General features: G+C 40.4%; 1 protein-coding gene across 9 annotated transcripts in view; it reads left to right on the forward strand.

Annotated features, from left to right (window-relative positions):
* Nucleotides 1-14,552, forward strand: part of ERC2 (ELKS/RAB6-interacting/CAST family member 2) — a 1,114,913-nt gene that overhangs the window by 551,962 nt on the left and 548,399 nt on the right. For all 9 annotated transcript variants that reach the window (XM_038740432.1, XM_038740438.1, XM_038740433.1 and 6 more), the window contains one exon: nucleotides 9,775-9,913. In XM_038740432.1, coding sequence (XP_038596360.1) covers nucleotides 9,775-9,913 — 139 coding nt within the window. The remainder of the gene's footprint in view (nucleotides 1-9,774; nucleotides 9,914-14,552) is intronic.

A 14,552-nucleotide genomic window follows, 5' to 3' on the forward strand; every position in this document is an offset into this window, starting at 1 on the left:
GTCTAGAGGGGGAGACAGAAAAATAATATAAAGAAAGAAATTATGGATATGTATATAAGTGCTTTGGGGCTGAGGGCAGGGTGAATAAAGGCAGCAAATCAGGGCAACGATGAAGAAAATGGGACAAGAGGAAGTGATGACTTAGTCAAAGCCTCTTGGAGGAGATGTGTCTTCAATAAGGCTTTGAAGGTGGAGAGAGTAATTGTCTGTCAGATATAAAGAGGGAGGACTGATTTACAGCCTTAATTCCCCCCCTGCCCCCCAGCCCCACAACACTTATATCCATATCTGTAATTTGTTTATATTAATATCTGTTTCCCTCTCTAGATTGTAAACTCATTGTTGACAGGGAATGTGCTTGTCAATTCTGTTATATTTTACCCTCCTAAGTGCTTAGTACAGTGCTCTGAACACAGTAAGTGCTCAACAAATATAATTGAGTGGTTGATCCGCATAGAGGTGGTGAAGTCATGAGAGCAAATGAGTTCTCCAAGGATGGGGGTGTAGATGGAGAATAGAAGAGGACCTAGAACAGAACCATGAAGGACTCCCACAGTTAGGGGATGGGAGGCAGAGGAGGAGCCCCTGAAAAAGACTGAGAATATGTGGCCAGAGAGATAGGAGAAGAACCAGGAGAGGACAGTGTCAGCAAAGCCCAGGTTAGATAATGTTTCCAGTAGAAGGGGATGGTCGACCATTGGAAAGCAGCTGAGTTGTCTAGGAGGGTTATGATGTAGTAGAAGCTGTTGGATTTGGCAAGAAGATCATGTGTACCTTTGAGAGGGTGGTTTCTATGGAGTGAAGGGGATGGAAGCTAGATCAGAGGGGATCAAGAAAATTGAAGGAGAGGAGCCTAAGTGGCATATGGGTGAATTAGAAATAAATCAGGAAATGCCTCCTGGCATAGAAGTGATTTCAGAAGGATTTCAAACATGGGCTGAGGGGGGAGGTGGGAAGGGGGGAATGGCTTGTTGGACTTGAAGTGCGAGAGCATTTCAGGTGATGGGAGAGACAGGAAAGGTATATTCAGTTGGCTAGTTTGAGTAGGACAGTTTGAATGGAAAGGAGTGTGCAAACTGGAGTAGAATGAGAGAAGAAGAATAAGTGAAGTGACTTGCCCAAGGTTCACAGCAGACAAGAGCAGAGCCAGGATTAGAACCCAGGTCATCTGACTCCCAGGTCTGTGCTCTTTCCACTAGGCCATGCTGCTTCTCTTTGATCTTTGCAATGCTTGTAGCTATGTTTACTTTTGCTTCCTTGTTTCTAGTTTGCAAAGCTTTTGCTTAAAAAGAGCCACAACTTTCTTGATAATGGCAGTGCCTCATTCAGTTCTATCTTCAGTAAATAATTCCGAGTTAAGATCTCAGTTGTAGCATTGTCTGAAGCTTTGTTATACTATTTCCATAAACATTCCTGCTGTCCTCCTTTTTGTCCAATAGCCAATTTCAGCTCTCCATAGAGCTGTTGTTTGGACATCCTACTCCTTGTTCATGTTTTGAAGTGAGAATAGATTCAGTGCTTGGAAACTAACTTCATAGTTTGCGATTCTAGGTTCAAGCCAAATGATTAGTGTCTGGACCAGTATAGCAGTTGTTTAACTGAAAATGGGGATTAAAAGAAAGGGAGGTATCAAGGGTACTACCAACATTGTGGGCTTCTGAGATGGGGTGAACGGTGCTGTTGTCAGTTTTGCTGGGCAAGTGATGTGGAAGAGAGCATCTAAAAAGGAAGGAGGCAGTAGAAAATGTGGATTGCAGGTATAGAGAGGTGGGTTTGTCATCTTCACAGAGGTAGTAGTTGAAGCCATGGACTCAGATGAGCCTCCCAAGTGAGAATAGGATTCAGAACTGTATCTTCCCACATTTAAGGAGTGGGAGATCAAGGAAGAGTTGGAGAAAGATCCTGAAAAGGACTGTCTGGAAAGGTAAGAAGAGATTTGGTAAAAAAAGAGGTCACTGATGAGCTTGGAAAGAGTGGTTTCAGTGGAGGGAAGGGTGTGAAAATATTACTGTAGAGGGTCCATAAAGAAGGCAGCAGGTCTATCCAAACCATTTGAGTAATTTGGAAAGGCAGAAGGTATGATGGATGGTGTGATGTGATATAGTGAAGTTTTTATGGGCTTATTTGAAGTCAGTGGGGAAGGAGCTACCAGAGTGGGTGGTTGGGGAGGAAGAAAAGTGTTGGTGGTGAAAAGGGATGATTGGTACAGGTAAAGAAGGTACATTTTGAAAGTAGATGGGAGATTCCTCTTGAAAGTGATCCAGGGATAAAACAATGTACGTAATCAATCATATTTATTGAGCGCTTACTGTGTGCAGAGCACTGTACTAAGCGCTTGGGAAGTACAAGTTGGCAACATATAGAGACAGTCCCTACCAAACAGTGGGCTCACAGTCTAAAAGGGGGAGACAGAGAACAAAACCAAACATACTAACAAAATAAAATAAATAGAATAGATATGTACAAGTAAAATAAAATAAATAAATAAATAGAGTAATAAATATGTACAAGCATATATACATATATGCAGGTGCTGTGGGGAAGGGAAGGAGGTAAAATGGGGGATGGAGAGGGGGACAAGGGGGAGAGGAAGGAAGGGGCTCAGTCTGGAAAGGCCTCCTGGAGGAGGTGAGCTCTCAGTAGGGCCTTGAAGGGAGGAAGAGAGCTAGCTTGGCGGATGGGCAGAGGAAGGGCATTCCAGGCCCGGGGGATGACGTGGGCCGGGGGTCGATGGCGGGACAGGCGAGAACGAGGTACGGTGAGGAGATTAGCAGCAGAGGAGCGGAGGGTGCGGGGTGGGCTGTAGAAGGAGAGAAGGGAGGTGAGGTAGGAGGGGGCGAGGTGATGGAGAGCCTTGAAGCTCAGGATGAGGAGTTTCTGCCTGATGCGCAGATTGATTGGTAGCCACTGGAGATTTTTGAGGAGGGGAGTAATATGCCCAGAGCGTTTTTGGACAAAGATAATCCGGGCAGCAGCATGAAGTATGGATTGAAGTGGGGAGAGACACGAGGATGGGAGATCAGAGAGAAGGCTGATGCAGTAGTCCAGATGGGATAGGATGAGAGCTTGAATGAGCAGGGTAGCGGTATGGATGGAGAGGAATGGGCGGATCTTGGCAATGTTGCAGAGCTGAAACCGGCAGGTTTTGGTGATGGCTTGGATGTGAGGGGTGAACGAGATAGCGGAGTCGAGGGTGACACCAAGGTTGCGGGCTTGTGAGACGGGAAGGATGGTAGTGCCGTCAACAGAGATGGGAAAGTCAGGGAGAGGGCAGGGTTTGGGAGGGAAGACAAGGAGTTCAGTCTTGGACATGTTGAGTTTTAGGTGGCGGGCAGACATCCAGATGGAGATGTCCTGAAGGCAGGAGGAGATGCGAGCCTGGAGAGAGGGGGAGAGAGCAGGGGCAGAGATGTAGATTTGGGTGTCATCAGCGTAGAGATGATAGTTGAAGCCGTGGGAGTGAATGAGGTCACCAAGGGAGTGCGTGTAGATCGAGAACAGAAGGGGACCAAGCACTGAACCTTGGGGAACCCCCACAGTAAGAGGATGGGAGGGGGAGGAGGAGCCTGCAAAAGAGACTGAGAATGAACGACCAGAGAGATAAGAGGAGAACCAGGAGAGGACGGAGTCTGTGAAGCCAAGGTCAGATAGCGTGTTGAGGAGAAGGGGGTGGTCCACAGTGTCGAAGGCAGCTGAGAGGTCGAGGAGGATTAGGACAGAGTGTGAGCCGTTGGATTTGGCAAGCAGGAGGTCATTGGTGACCTTTGAGAGGGTAGTTTCCGTGGAATTTAGGGGACGGAAGCCAGACTGGAGGGGATCGAGGAGAGAGTTGTTGTTGAGGAATTCTAGGCAGCGTGTGTAGACAACTCGTTCAAGGAGTTTGGAAAGGAATGGTAGGAGGGATATGGGGTGGGAGGGAGTTGGGGAACTCATGACTAATTATGTCATTGTGATGCCAGTCACAAAAAAGTACAGACTCTGCCTTTGGTAAGAGTTGGGTACATAAAACCCAACAGTTGGCTCAAAAAGTGGTTACATTGGAATAAAAGATTTCAGAAAAGGAAAATCACAGGGAAATTGCTCAGCACTATTGTTGCTTTGGGTTTATCAGATGTCATGTTCCGTTTCGCGGCTCTGGTCTCCATTGTGGTAAAAATTGCTGCTATTAAATTTGAATTTGTTAAGCTCTCACCTTCAATTCTGAAGCTGCCTTGGTAGAAAGCTAACATTCCTGCCCAGTTATGTCATATATATCAGGTTTTCTGATTGCTAACCAGATTACTACCCAGGGTATCTACGAAAGTCAGGAATGTTTTGTGTCTCGGTGGTTTGCCTGCACAGCAACATCTACACTTGGATGGCTTCCTTTTCTGCTTCTTATAATATCGCTGTTCTCTGTTGGTAAGAGGAATAATGGACACATTGCAAAGGATATCAAAAGGCAACGTGGGCATATAATTAAATTGTTCAATTTCAGGAGGCAGTGCAGGAACGTGCATTAGAAAGACCTTGTAATTTGCCATTTGAAAGCAAAAGCTTCATCTGAAATTCTGGTATAGCTGGTAAAGGAAATGAAAAGGAATTTAGAGAAATGATATGCATCAGTCTTCATGGACTCAGAATTTTTTGGTCGATTGCTAGGATGTTTTTAGTAGTAATAATATTAAGCACTTAGCACTAGGAGAGAATTCACAGGTGGGAATTACATATGGACCTTTGGGAGAATCCCAATTCATAGTACTGTAGCTGGAAATTCACTGTGTGACTCTGCTAATGCCAAAATGTATTTTACATATAAATAATGCATATTTCAATATCCATTTACATTCCTAACTCACTTTATTTCTTTCACAGTAGAGAATATTACCAACAGCTCATTGACATAATGCAATTAGATTTAAATCACTTAACAAAACATTTTCTTGAAAATTGCTAGAACAGCTGCATATACAGTAAAATGTATAGTATTTAGCATCTGACCAATTGTCACTTCTGATATCTGATATCTTTCTCTTTTGGAGAAAACAATTATAAGGGTTTTAGTCATCTTGGCTTTCTGCTAATTTTATTCTCATGCATCTTAAATGCACAGTTAATCAGTGACTTTCTTCTTGCCACTGATGTCTGTTCTTTGGGCTCTTTCTCCATTCCTAATTCTGCATTTCCCTCGTTTCCTCTTCCCATGGTCATTATCATCTCCTTTCACCTGTGATTATTTCCTAAGCCTTCAGCAATTTGCAGTAATTGACCCTCATAGCAACTATTAGCCCCTTCATTTTCTGTCAACTTCCCTTTATCTGAATTTGGTTTTTGACTAAGATTCAAGATACATCATTTCCTTTTATTTTCTACTTCTCCTTTGCTTAACATTGCAGTGATGAGTGTGTATTTGAGTCCTCCTGGTACTATTGGGAGGAGATTGGTAAAGCCAAGGGAAGCAGTGAGGCCTACTGAAAAGAGTAAAGGCCTGGGAGCCAGAGGACCTGGATTCTAATCCTAGCTCTGCCACTTGTCTGGTCTCTGGCTTTTGGCAAGTCACTTCTCGGTACCTCAGTTACCTCATCTGTGAAATGGGGATTAAATCCTTCTCCCTCCAATTTAAGACTGTAAATCCCATGTGGGACAAGGACTGTGTTCAACCTGATTATCTTGTATCTACCCTGGTTCTCAGTACAGTGCTTGGGCCATACTAAGTGTTAAAAAGTACCACTAAAAAATACATTCTTCTCCTCCTCATCATTCTACTCTTAACAATGACTATCGGGGTTATTTTCCATGTCATTGATGTTGCTGTTTGGCTAATCTGTTCAACAAACAGTCTTCTGGGTATACCCAAACCAGCGATTAACTGGTTTTGGAAAGGGTTTTGAAAAACATTTTGCCAAACTTTATATTTGACAGTCCTGGTTCTTAGGTAACTAGAATTTTTGACTAATTGTATTTTGCTTATAATAATAATAATAATAATAATAATAATGATGATGATGGCATTTGTTAAGCGCTTACTATGTGCAGAGCACTGTTCTAAGCTCTGGGGGGAATACAAGGTGATCCAGTTGTCCCACGTGGGGCTCACAGTCTTAATCCCCGTTTTACAGATGAGGTAACTGAGGCTCAGAGAAGTTTAGTGACTTGCCCAAGTTCACACAGCAGACATGTGGTGGAGTCGGGATTCGAACCCATGACCTCTGGCTCATAAGCCCGGGCTCTTTCCACTGAGCCACACTGCTTCTCGCTGCTTATGTTTGTGTGTGTGTATATGTGAGAGATTTAAATTCATGGGTTTATGTGGCTGATTATAGATGAGAAGGCTTTATATTTATATGTGGGCTGCTCTTTGTTCAGATGACTCAATGAACATTTTGTCCACATTAAGCTGGATGAATTGAAAAGTCTTTGTAGAGTGCTACTGTCTTCCTGCTCTCCTTCTGAGTAAATGACTTGGTAGTGATGGTTTATAGCTGGTGTTCACAAGCTATACGGTCAATCAATGTTTAATTCTGGGATCTTTGGTTGGTTCCTTGTTTAATGTTTCCCCTTAGGATTGTGATTTAAGTTGTAATTTAGCCTTGTCTGATCATCCTATAGGGCTTTTCGTTCATTCATTCATTCAATCGTATTTATTGAGCACTTACTCTGTGCAGAGCAGTGTAATAAGCACTTGGGAAGTACAAGTTGGCAACATAAAGAGTCGGTCCCTACCCAACAACGGGCTCAGAGTCTAGAAGGGGAGACAGACAACAAAACAAAACGTGTGGTCAGGTGTCAAGTCATCAGAATAAACAGAATTAAAGCTAGATGCACATCATTGACAAAATAAATAGAATAGTAAATATGTACAAGTAAAATAAATAGAGTAATAAATCTGTACAAAAATATATACAGGTGCTGTGGGGAGGGGAAGGAGGTAGGGCGTGGGGGGATGGGAGGGGGAGAGGGAAAAGAGGGCTCAGTCTGGGAAAGCCTCCTGGAGGAGGTGAGTTCTCAGTAGGGCTTTGAAGGGAGGAAGAGAGCTAGCTTGGCGGATGTGCAGAGGGAGGGCATTCCAGACCAGGGGGAGGATGTGGGCCGGGGGTCGACGGTGGGAAAGGTGAGAACGAGGCACAGTGAGGAGGTTAGTGGCAGAGGAGCGGAGGGTCAGCATAATTTGCAGCAAATTCCCTTATGGTGTCTTGTGCCAGTGCTCTTATAGCTGGGAGAATGACAATCTACTTCCTTGTATAACACTGGAAATATGTCAGGTCACATGACACCGGAAATTTCATCCTATTGGACCTCTCTCTACAATGCATTAGAGTGGTATTATTTACACCCTATTTTGAGATTGGAAATGAATATTGAAGCTTTATTTGCATTGTGTGCCATGGCTGGGTTGCTATTTGCTGTGCAATTTTCAGTTGTTTCATCAATATGTCATATATATTTATTCATGTAATAAAAGAGGTGAACTAAAAATAACTCCAGCCTTGCTCAGAGACCTGAACTATAGGGCAAAGGAAAGATGCTGGGTCTTTTTTTGACCTTGGGTTAAGATCCTCCAAATCTCACCCCTGGGTGAGACAACAGGTTGAGACAACAGGGCCATGGCAACCCCCATTTTCCTAATACTCTGAAATCTATAGTGGACTCGAAATCCCAGCCCAGGCAGGCTGCTGGAGGTTGAGGGGATGTTAGAGTAATGATTCTGACATTGGAGCAGGGTCTAGGGTGGACTCTTGAACTCCTTCTGAATGTCAGAAAACTCCCACCCCTGCATCTTGGACCTTGTTCAGGAGGTGGGCTGATTACAGATTCATTCAATCATATTTATTGAGCGCTTACTGTGTGCAGAGCACTAGTTATAGCTCAGGTGCTTGGTTTGTTGGTGATATCTGAGTCCTGATTTTGCACTTGGGGTAGACTCTGAATTCCACATACCAGGGTCACAAATAAGATTGACTAGACTCACTTCTCTGGAACTCTTTGACAAAGTGAAGCAGGTACAGAAAAGTGCCAACAAGGACTTCAGAATTTCAGACACCATGAGGGAATAAATTATTTTTACAACTGATTGATTTGTGGTCCAGATTAGAGGTCTCACAGTGTTTTCCGTCGCTCGGTTATTAAATAGAAAATGAAGCACCAACTATATATTGTACTTCAAACACAGAAAGAGGCCCTCAGTGACTCTCTTCCTATTTTGGTTTCTATCCAGAGGAATATTCCACCTCACCCTTAATATCTTGTGTATTTTATAAGGCCAGAATAAAGATTATTCTTTGGTCAACAGACTGATTTCTCCATCAAGTGTTTAGTCCTTTAGTTCATGGTAAATGTAGGACTCAGTGATGTAGCATATTTATTTGTGAAAAAATCTTATCTGCTTAGAAGGGAAATGGCCATATATATGAAGTGTTTTATATATGCCTCTCTCTCTCTCTCTCTCTCTCTCTCTCTCTCTCTCTCTATATATATATATATATATATATATATATCTTTCTGTATATCTGCCACAGCCATTCCATATATATGTATATGTATATACAAAGATTTCAATTAGAAATGTTGAATTTGAGTATTTTTTCCAATTGTCTTCCACCCTAAAGTCTATTGATGGATGAAGTACTCACTAAAGAGTGCTAAAAGAGGTTGCCTGGAAACTACTTTATTATAAAGTGCTATCAGTGGAAGGAAAAGAAGGCAGTCTGTTGTCTTGCTCATGTTAAAAAATAATTTCCTGAAATCCCTTTCTTAGTACACTGAAGAACCAATGGAAACTTTAAGTGATTTTACTGGCATTGTAGCAGGGTGGTTAAACGGAATTAAAATGTAGGACTCATTAAGGATTTATATGTTTGCAGTATATTAGTTACAAATGAGCAGATTCTTCAGAATCAAAAGTGAGTTATATCAGATTAATTATCTAATTTAAATGCTAGCTAAGGCGTTTGCATTGCAGTGCCGGACTAACAATGATATGCTACCAGACATATTTATAACCTCACCTCCAGAGCTGTTGTAAATAATCATAAAGAGCAGATGTGTTGAGAATATTCTCATGAGCAAGAGTCATAATGAATGATAAATCATACAATTTGTTGGTTCTCTTGGATTAAGTGATCCATCAATTCTATAATTTTCTGGCCTGAAAATTTTTCCTTATTGAATTGCTTTTTATTACTAATAGTTGCAATTTCATCCCTTGGATTTATAATCTTTTTAAAAGGTGATAAAATTTCTCTGGCTTAATCTCTCAAAAATAATTTAGGTACACTAAAAACAACTTCTCGGTTGTTATTGTTTCTGTAGAAATAGATATATTTTCCAAATGTAGGTATAAAATGTATAAAATGAATGTTTTATGCAGAAGCAATAGGCAATAGCCTGTTTTAATTGTATAACCCTAGTTTTATATATATAATTAATTACATTTATTCCAACTCCAGGACATAGATGACATTGACTTTGCTACTGTGAAATGCTGTACTTATGCTATATTCTGTTTGGTACTTATCTTTGGCCTAAATTATTATTTTTTTATTGTGAAGACTACTTCAGGAATATTTAGCATGATTTGGAGAATATTTTAGCGACTCTATAACAATAGTCATCAAATGAGTTGATTTGGACCTTGATCTACTGTATTATTTTTTTTGTGACAAATTAAAATAATTTATGATACAATTATTTGAGTCTCATTTCAGAATGTCAGGATAACACAATTGAATTTTTCACTGATTATAATAATTCTAATGACTGTAAAAATATTTTAACATATGTGCATACTTTTCTTAGACATATGAAGGATCAAAATAAGAAAGTGGCCAACCTTAAGCATAATCAACAAATGGAGAAAAAGAAGAATGCCCAATTACTAGAAGAAGTTCGTAGGAGAGAGGATAACATGACTGACAACTCTCATGACCGAATGCAGGTAAGCTGCTTTGTCAATCTTTTTTTTCCAAGAAAGAAAAATTTTTAATTTCAAGAGTTAAGGAAAGCTACTTATTTTTGTTTTCCACTTGTGTTTGTGGTGCTGTGGCTGGTCGTGTTTTTAGCACTCTCTTTAGAATTATCCTTCAAGTTCAATATTTGGAAAAAGCAGGGTCACATTCAGCTTTGAATTTGGTCACTTTTGCCCCAAAGTACAGAAAACACCTTGAACCTGATCTTATACCAAAATCTCTGAGACCAAGCAATTCCCCCAGTGACTTAATCCAAATCTTCAGGAAGAAGTTCATAAGGAGCTGATGACTGAGCAAATGCAATCTTAAGATGAGTCATTTTATTTAAACATTGAAATGAGCTTCCACTGCCATTAAACTCCTACTAGGTCTCTATTTTATCATCTGAAGAGGTAAGTGAAGTGTCATTATTCAATTCTTGATTTCAGATGTGAACTTAACTATTTTGGAAGTCATTTAAAAATGCAAATATATGCTTTCAGATTTCCCTTCATATTTTCTTCACTTTCAGGATAATTGCTTCTAAAGTATATGAAGTACTGAATATTATCTCAGCAGGTATCTGCTAAATGGTTGATTAAATGAAGGGCTTTTAAAAGTGATGTTTTGCTGTTGATACTGTGAAGTAGAAGCAATTCATGGAAAATAGGAGTCATTGCATAAGTAAACCCAGTGAAAATTATACTGAATATTCCCATATCAAGCAAAGTGAATTCATTATAGGACAGGTAACATGTATCTACACAAAAATATACCCATTGCATTTGATGTTTTTCTGTGGCCCAGTGTATATTTAACCAGAAAATTGAAATCAATCAGTGGTATTTATTGCATACTTAATGTGTGCAAAGCACTGTACTAAGCACTTGGGAAAGTCCAGTGCAACAGAGTTGGTAGACATGTTCCCTGGCCACAGTTAGCTTTCAGTCTAGAGGGAAGCCCTGTGTTGGTCAGAATTAATGTTGCTTTCTGATTGGAAGGGGTTCCATCTGTGGCCCAGTCCATCCTGCGTTCTACTCCATGTGTGACTGCTGTGACTTTACATAATGAGGTTAATATTAAATGACCACAGTAAATTCACTGTGTTTCCCAGGTGGGCATTTTTTTAAAGATGGTGAAGGGATTCCCTGCACTGGGTAGGTAAATGTAGATTTTTCTTTTCTTTGCATGACCTGGCTTCTGTCCTTAAGGTATGAGCTGTTACTCCCAAGATTCCATGGGCACTTAGGCACTTAGAAGACCTAGTGACTGATTTTGCTGAGCCCTCTCATTTTTCACCTAAGGACTAGACTATCTCTAGATCTGAGGCAATGATATGTGTCTTGAAGAAATCAGTTTGCCGAACAAGAGGTGGTCTACTGTAGTGGAGGCCACTCTGGTCAGGGGTGATCACTGCTACTTGGTCTGTTCTAGTTGTCCTCCCCTTGAGATGGAAAAGCTGTTTCAATCCCAGTCTTTTGTACTAGAGGGGAGAAGGCTTTAGCAGTCTGTACTACTTCTGGTGATACGTTGATGTCGACCCATTTTTATTTTTTATTGTTTTGATGATTGGGTCAATATTGATGTCTCAAAACATACACATTTGGAATTTGTTGATTCTTTCTTACACATGAATGCGAAACGATTTTACACTTTACCCTATAAAAGGTAAAAATCCTAAAGAAGTCTGAATTTATAATTTTGGAGGGTTTTTGTAAGTTAGTAATAAAGAAGTGTGATTTGAGGTAGGAAATGCTACAAACTCTTCCAAACCTCAGCCATTGCTTGACCCAATGTACAAATTCACTTTAAATTCCAGTTAACACATGGTATTTGGTTAAATCTGTATGCACACTATCCCATGCTGATATAGCTCCCTGTGAAGTTTCAAATTGGTGAAATTTTCCTTTCATGGATTTGTATACCATATTGAATATTACCTTTGAGACTGTGCAAGTTTAACAATTTAACACCCTAGGTTGTATCAACATTTATTGGCTATATTAGAATCAGTTTGTTAATAAGAAAAATACTAGTGGCACCTACGTTAACTACTATGGCATTTTTCTTAAAGTAAATCCCGCCTCGGCCACTTGTCAGCTATGTGACTTTGGGCAAGACACTTAACTTCTCTGAGCCTCAGTTACCTCATCTGTAAAATGGGGATTAAGACTGTGAACCCCCCTGTGGGACAACCTGATTACCTTGTATCCCCCCCAGTGCTTAGAACAGTGCTTGGCACATAGTAAGTGCTTAATAAATTCCATTATTATTATTATTATTATTATTAAATCTTGTAAAAGTTCCCATTTTTTGTCAAAATATCCTACCTGGAGTTTCTGCATCATTATATCAACACACCTCTCTGGAACATAATCCAGTTTTTGCAAATAAAAACTATGTTAATGGATTTGGGAAAATCTAGCCTAGTTTAGAGTGCAAAATCACCATTTTGCTATTCCTTCTTCTAGATCTTTGACCTGTACTGTAAACATGCTCATTAATCTACAATGATGATAAGACTCAGGACCTAGCCACATTGGACCTTGTAATTGGGCTATTAATTAGCCCATATTGTGTCCAATATGATAACCTACTATGTACCCCGGCACATGGAACAATGCTGACACATAGTAAACACTTAACAAATACCTTTTTTTTAAAAAAAAAAAAAAAGCAAGGGCATGATAAATGGCTTCTACTACAGAAGTGAGGAAAATGCAAAATAGGTCTTGGATATATAACCTGAAGCACTGGCTGACAAGTTAACAAGGGAGAAAAGCACCCACTAAGCAATAGCTTTTGCACAGACAGTATTGTTGAGGGGCCTGAAAGTTGCTGACAAGGTCAGAGAGCACAAAGAACGAGAATGAGTTGTTACGTTATGGAAATAAGATTTCACTGGGACTCCAGTAAACATAATTTGAGTCAGAAGAGAAAAAGGCAAAAAACAGATGTATCCTTTGAAAATTAGATATACCTGAAGCATTTCCTGAAAGCTTAAAAAAGATAAAAAAACTAAGTTCATTTTTTTTTTTTTTTTATTGAAAAATATGACCAGCTAGCCCTTGGAGGTGCAAATCTAATTTACTTGTGGAAAGTTGAAACTTGGAAAAAGTTCATAAGGCTTCTTATACCTTGAATGGATCATTGAAAATATTCGGTTGATTTGAAAGTAAATGAATCAGAAACATATGGATTAAATTTCCTTTGAAATCAACCTGGCTTAAAAATAATGAAGGATAAGAATACTGAAAAATAACTTGCCAGAAAGAACTGAGATGAATCCTTGATTCCTTCCCCTCCCTTCTGGTACCCCCAGCCTCTCTGGGAAGCTTCAGTCTCTGGCTCCAGACTCTGTAACCTAGCTTTTACTCCTCCTTGAGATCTTGCATCCTCATAAAGGTCACTGGTTCCAATGGGCAGCCTGACTCCATGTTCCAGTCTGGATTTTTGCTGTCCCTATTTCCCTTTTGGCCACTGTATGTAACCCATAAGCCTGCCCATAAACTCACAAATAACCTTGGGTCATAAGAGCCACCTGTAAAGACTGATGGTCCTCCCGATATGGTGCAAGGAGTTTCATGTCTTGTGTGTTACACCAGTTATGCAGTAAAATATGATCTCGTAGCCCCAGATTGAGCCCCCTCTTTCCTCTCCCCCTCCTCCCCACCGCCTTACCTCCTTCCCCTCCCCACAGCACCTGTATATATGTATATATGTTTGGACGTATTTATTACTCTATTTTATTTATACATATTTATTCTATTTATTTTATTTTGTTAATATGTTTTGTTCTCTGTCTCCCCCTTCCAGACTGTGAGCCCACTGTTGGGTAGGGACCGTCTCTATATGTTGCCAGCTTGTACTTCCCAAGTGCTTAGTACAGTGCTGTGCACACAGTAAGTGCTCAATAAATACGATTGAATGAATGAATGAATTTGGGGGAAGTACACCAATGTTACATGATACTAGACCATTTATCTGGGGATATCCCTGGGCATCCCTCCCACTTGCTCAAGAATCTTTGTGTTCCCCTCCCAGGTATCTATAAACTCTGTCATCCCATCTGAACCACAGAACTTTGGTGGCAGGAGCCATGGTGGGCAAAGACTCGGTACTAAAAATAAGAGGAAAAAAAATGAACATAAAAAATGTCTGCTTTCATATTGGTATTGGCCAGGGGACAGGAAAGTGAAATGTCTGTTAGAAAACAGGACAAATGGCTGCCCTACTTACATATGCTGCCTTTCCAGGCTGCTGAGGCTCAGGTCCCTTCCAGTAGGCGTGAGAGGCTGCAGAAATTCCTGGCTGAGCCAGGATCCACTCAAGGATGAGGTTTGGAAATGCCTCTGTACTTATTGTACTTAAATTACATTGCAGTTAGTTAAGATATAGAGGTGGAGAAAAACATGGCAGAAAATGAGAAATTGATTACTACTACTTCTATATATTTTCGGAAATTCTTTCCAATTCTCGTTTGACTTTATATTTCCCAAATTACTGTCAGCTAGCAAAAGGAAAGGATACACAAGAGGTTTAGTATATTAAGTAGGTCAAAGTGACTAAATTTGAGCTTCCCCAACTCCATGGAATGTATTATTCGTCTCAGTTCTGTTTTATATCAAA

The sequence above is a fragment of the Tachyglossus aculeatus genome, chromosome X1, assembly GCF_015852505.1.
Source record: "Tachyglossus aculeatus isolate mTacAcu1 chromosome X1, mTacAcu1.pri, whole genome shotgun sequence".
NCBI classification, from domain to species: domain Eukaryota; kingdom Metazoa; phylum Chordata; class Mammalia; order Monotremata; family Tachyglossidae; genus Tachyglossus; species Tachyglossus aculeatus.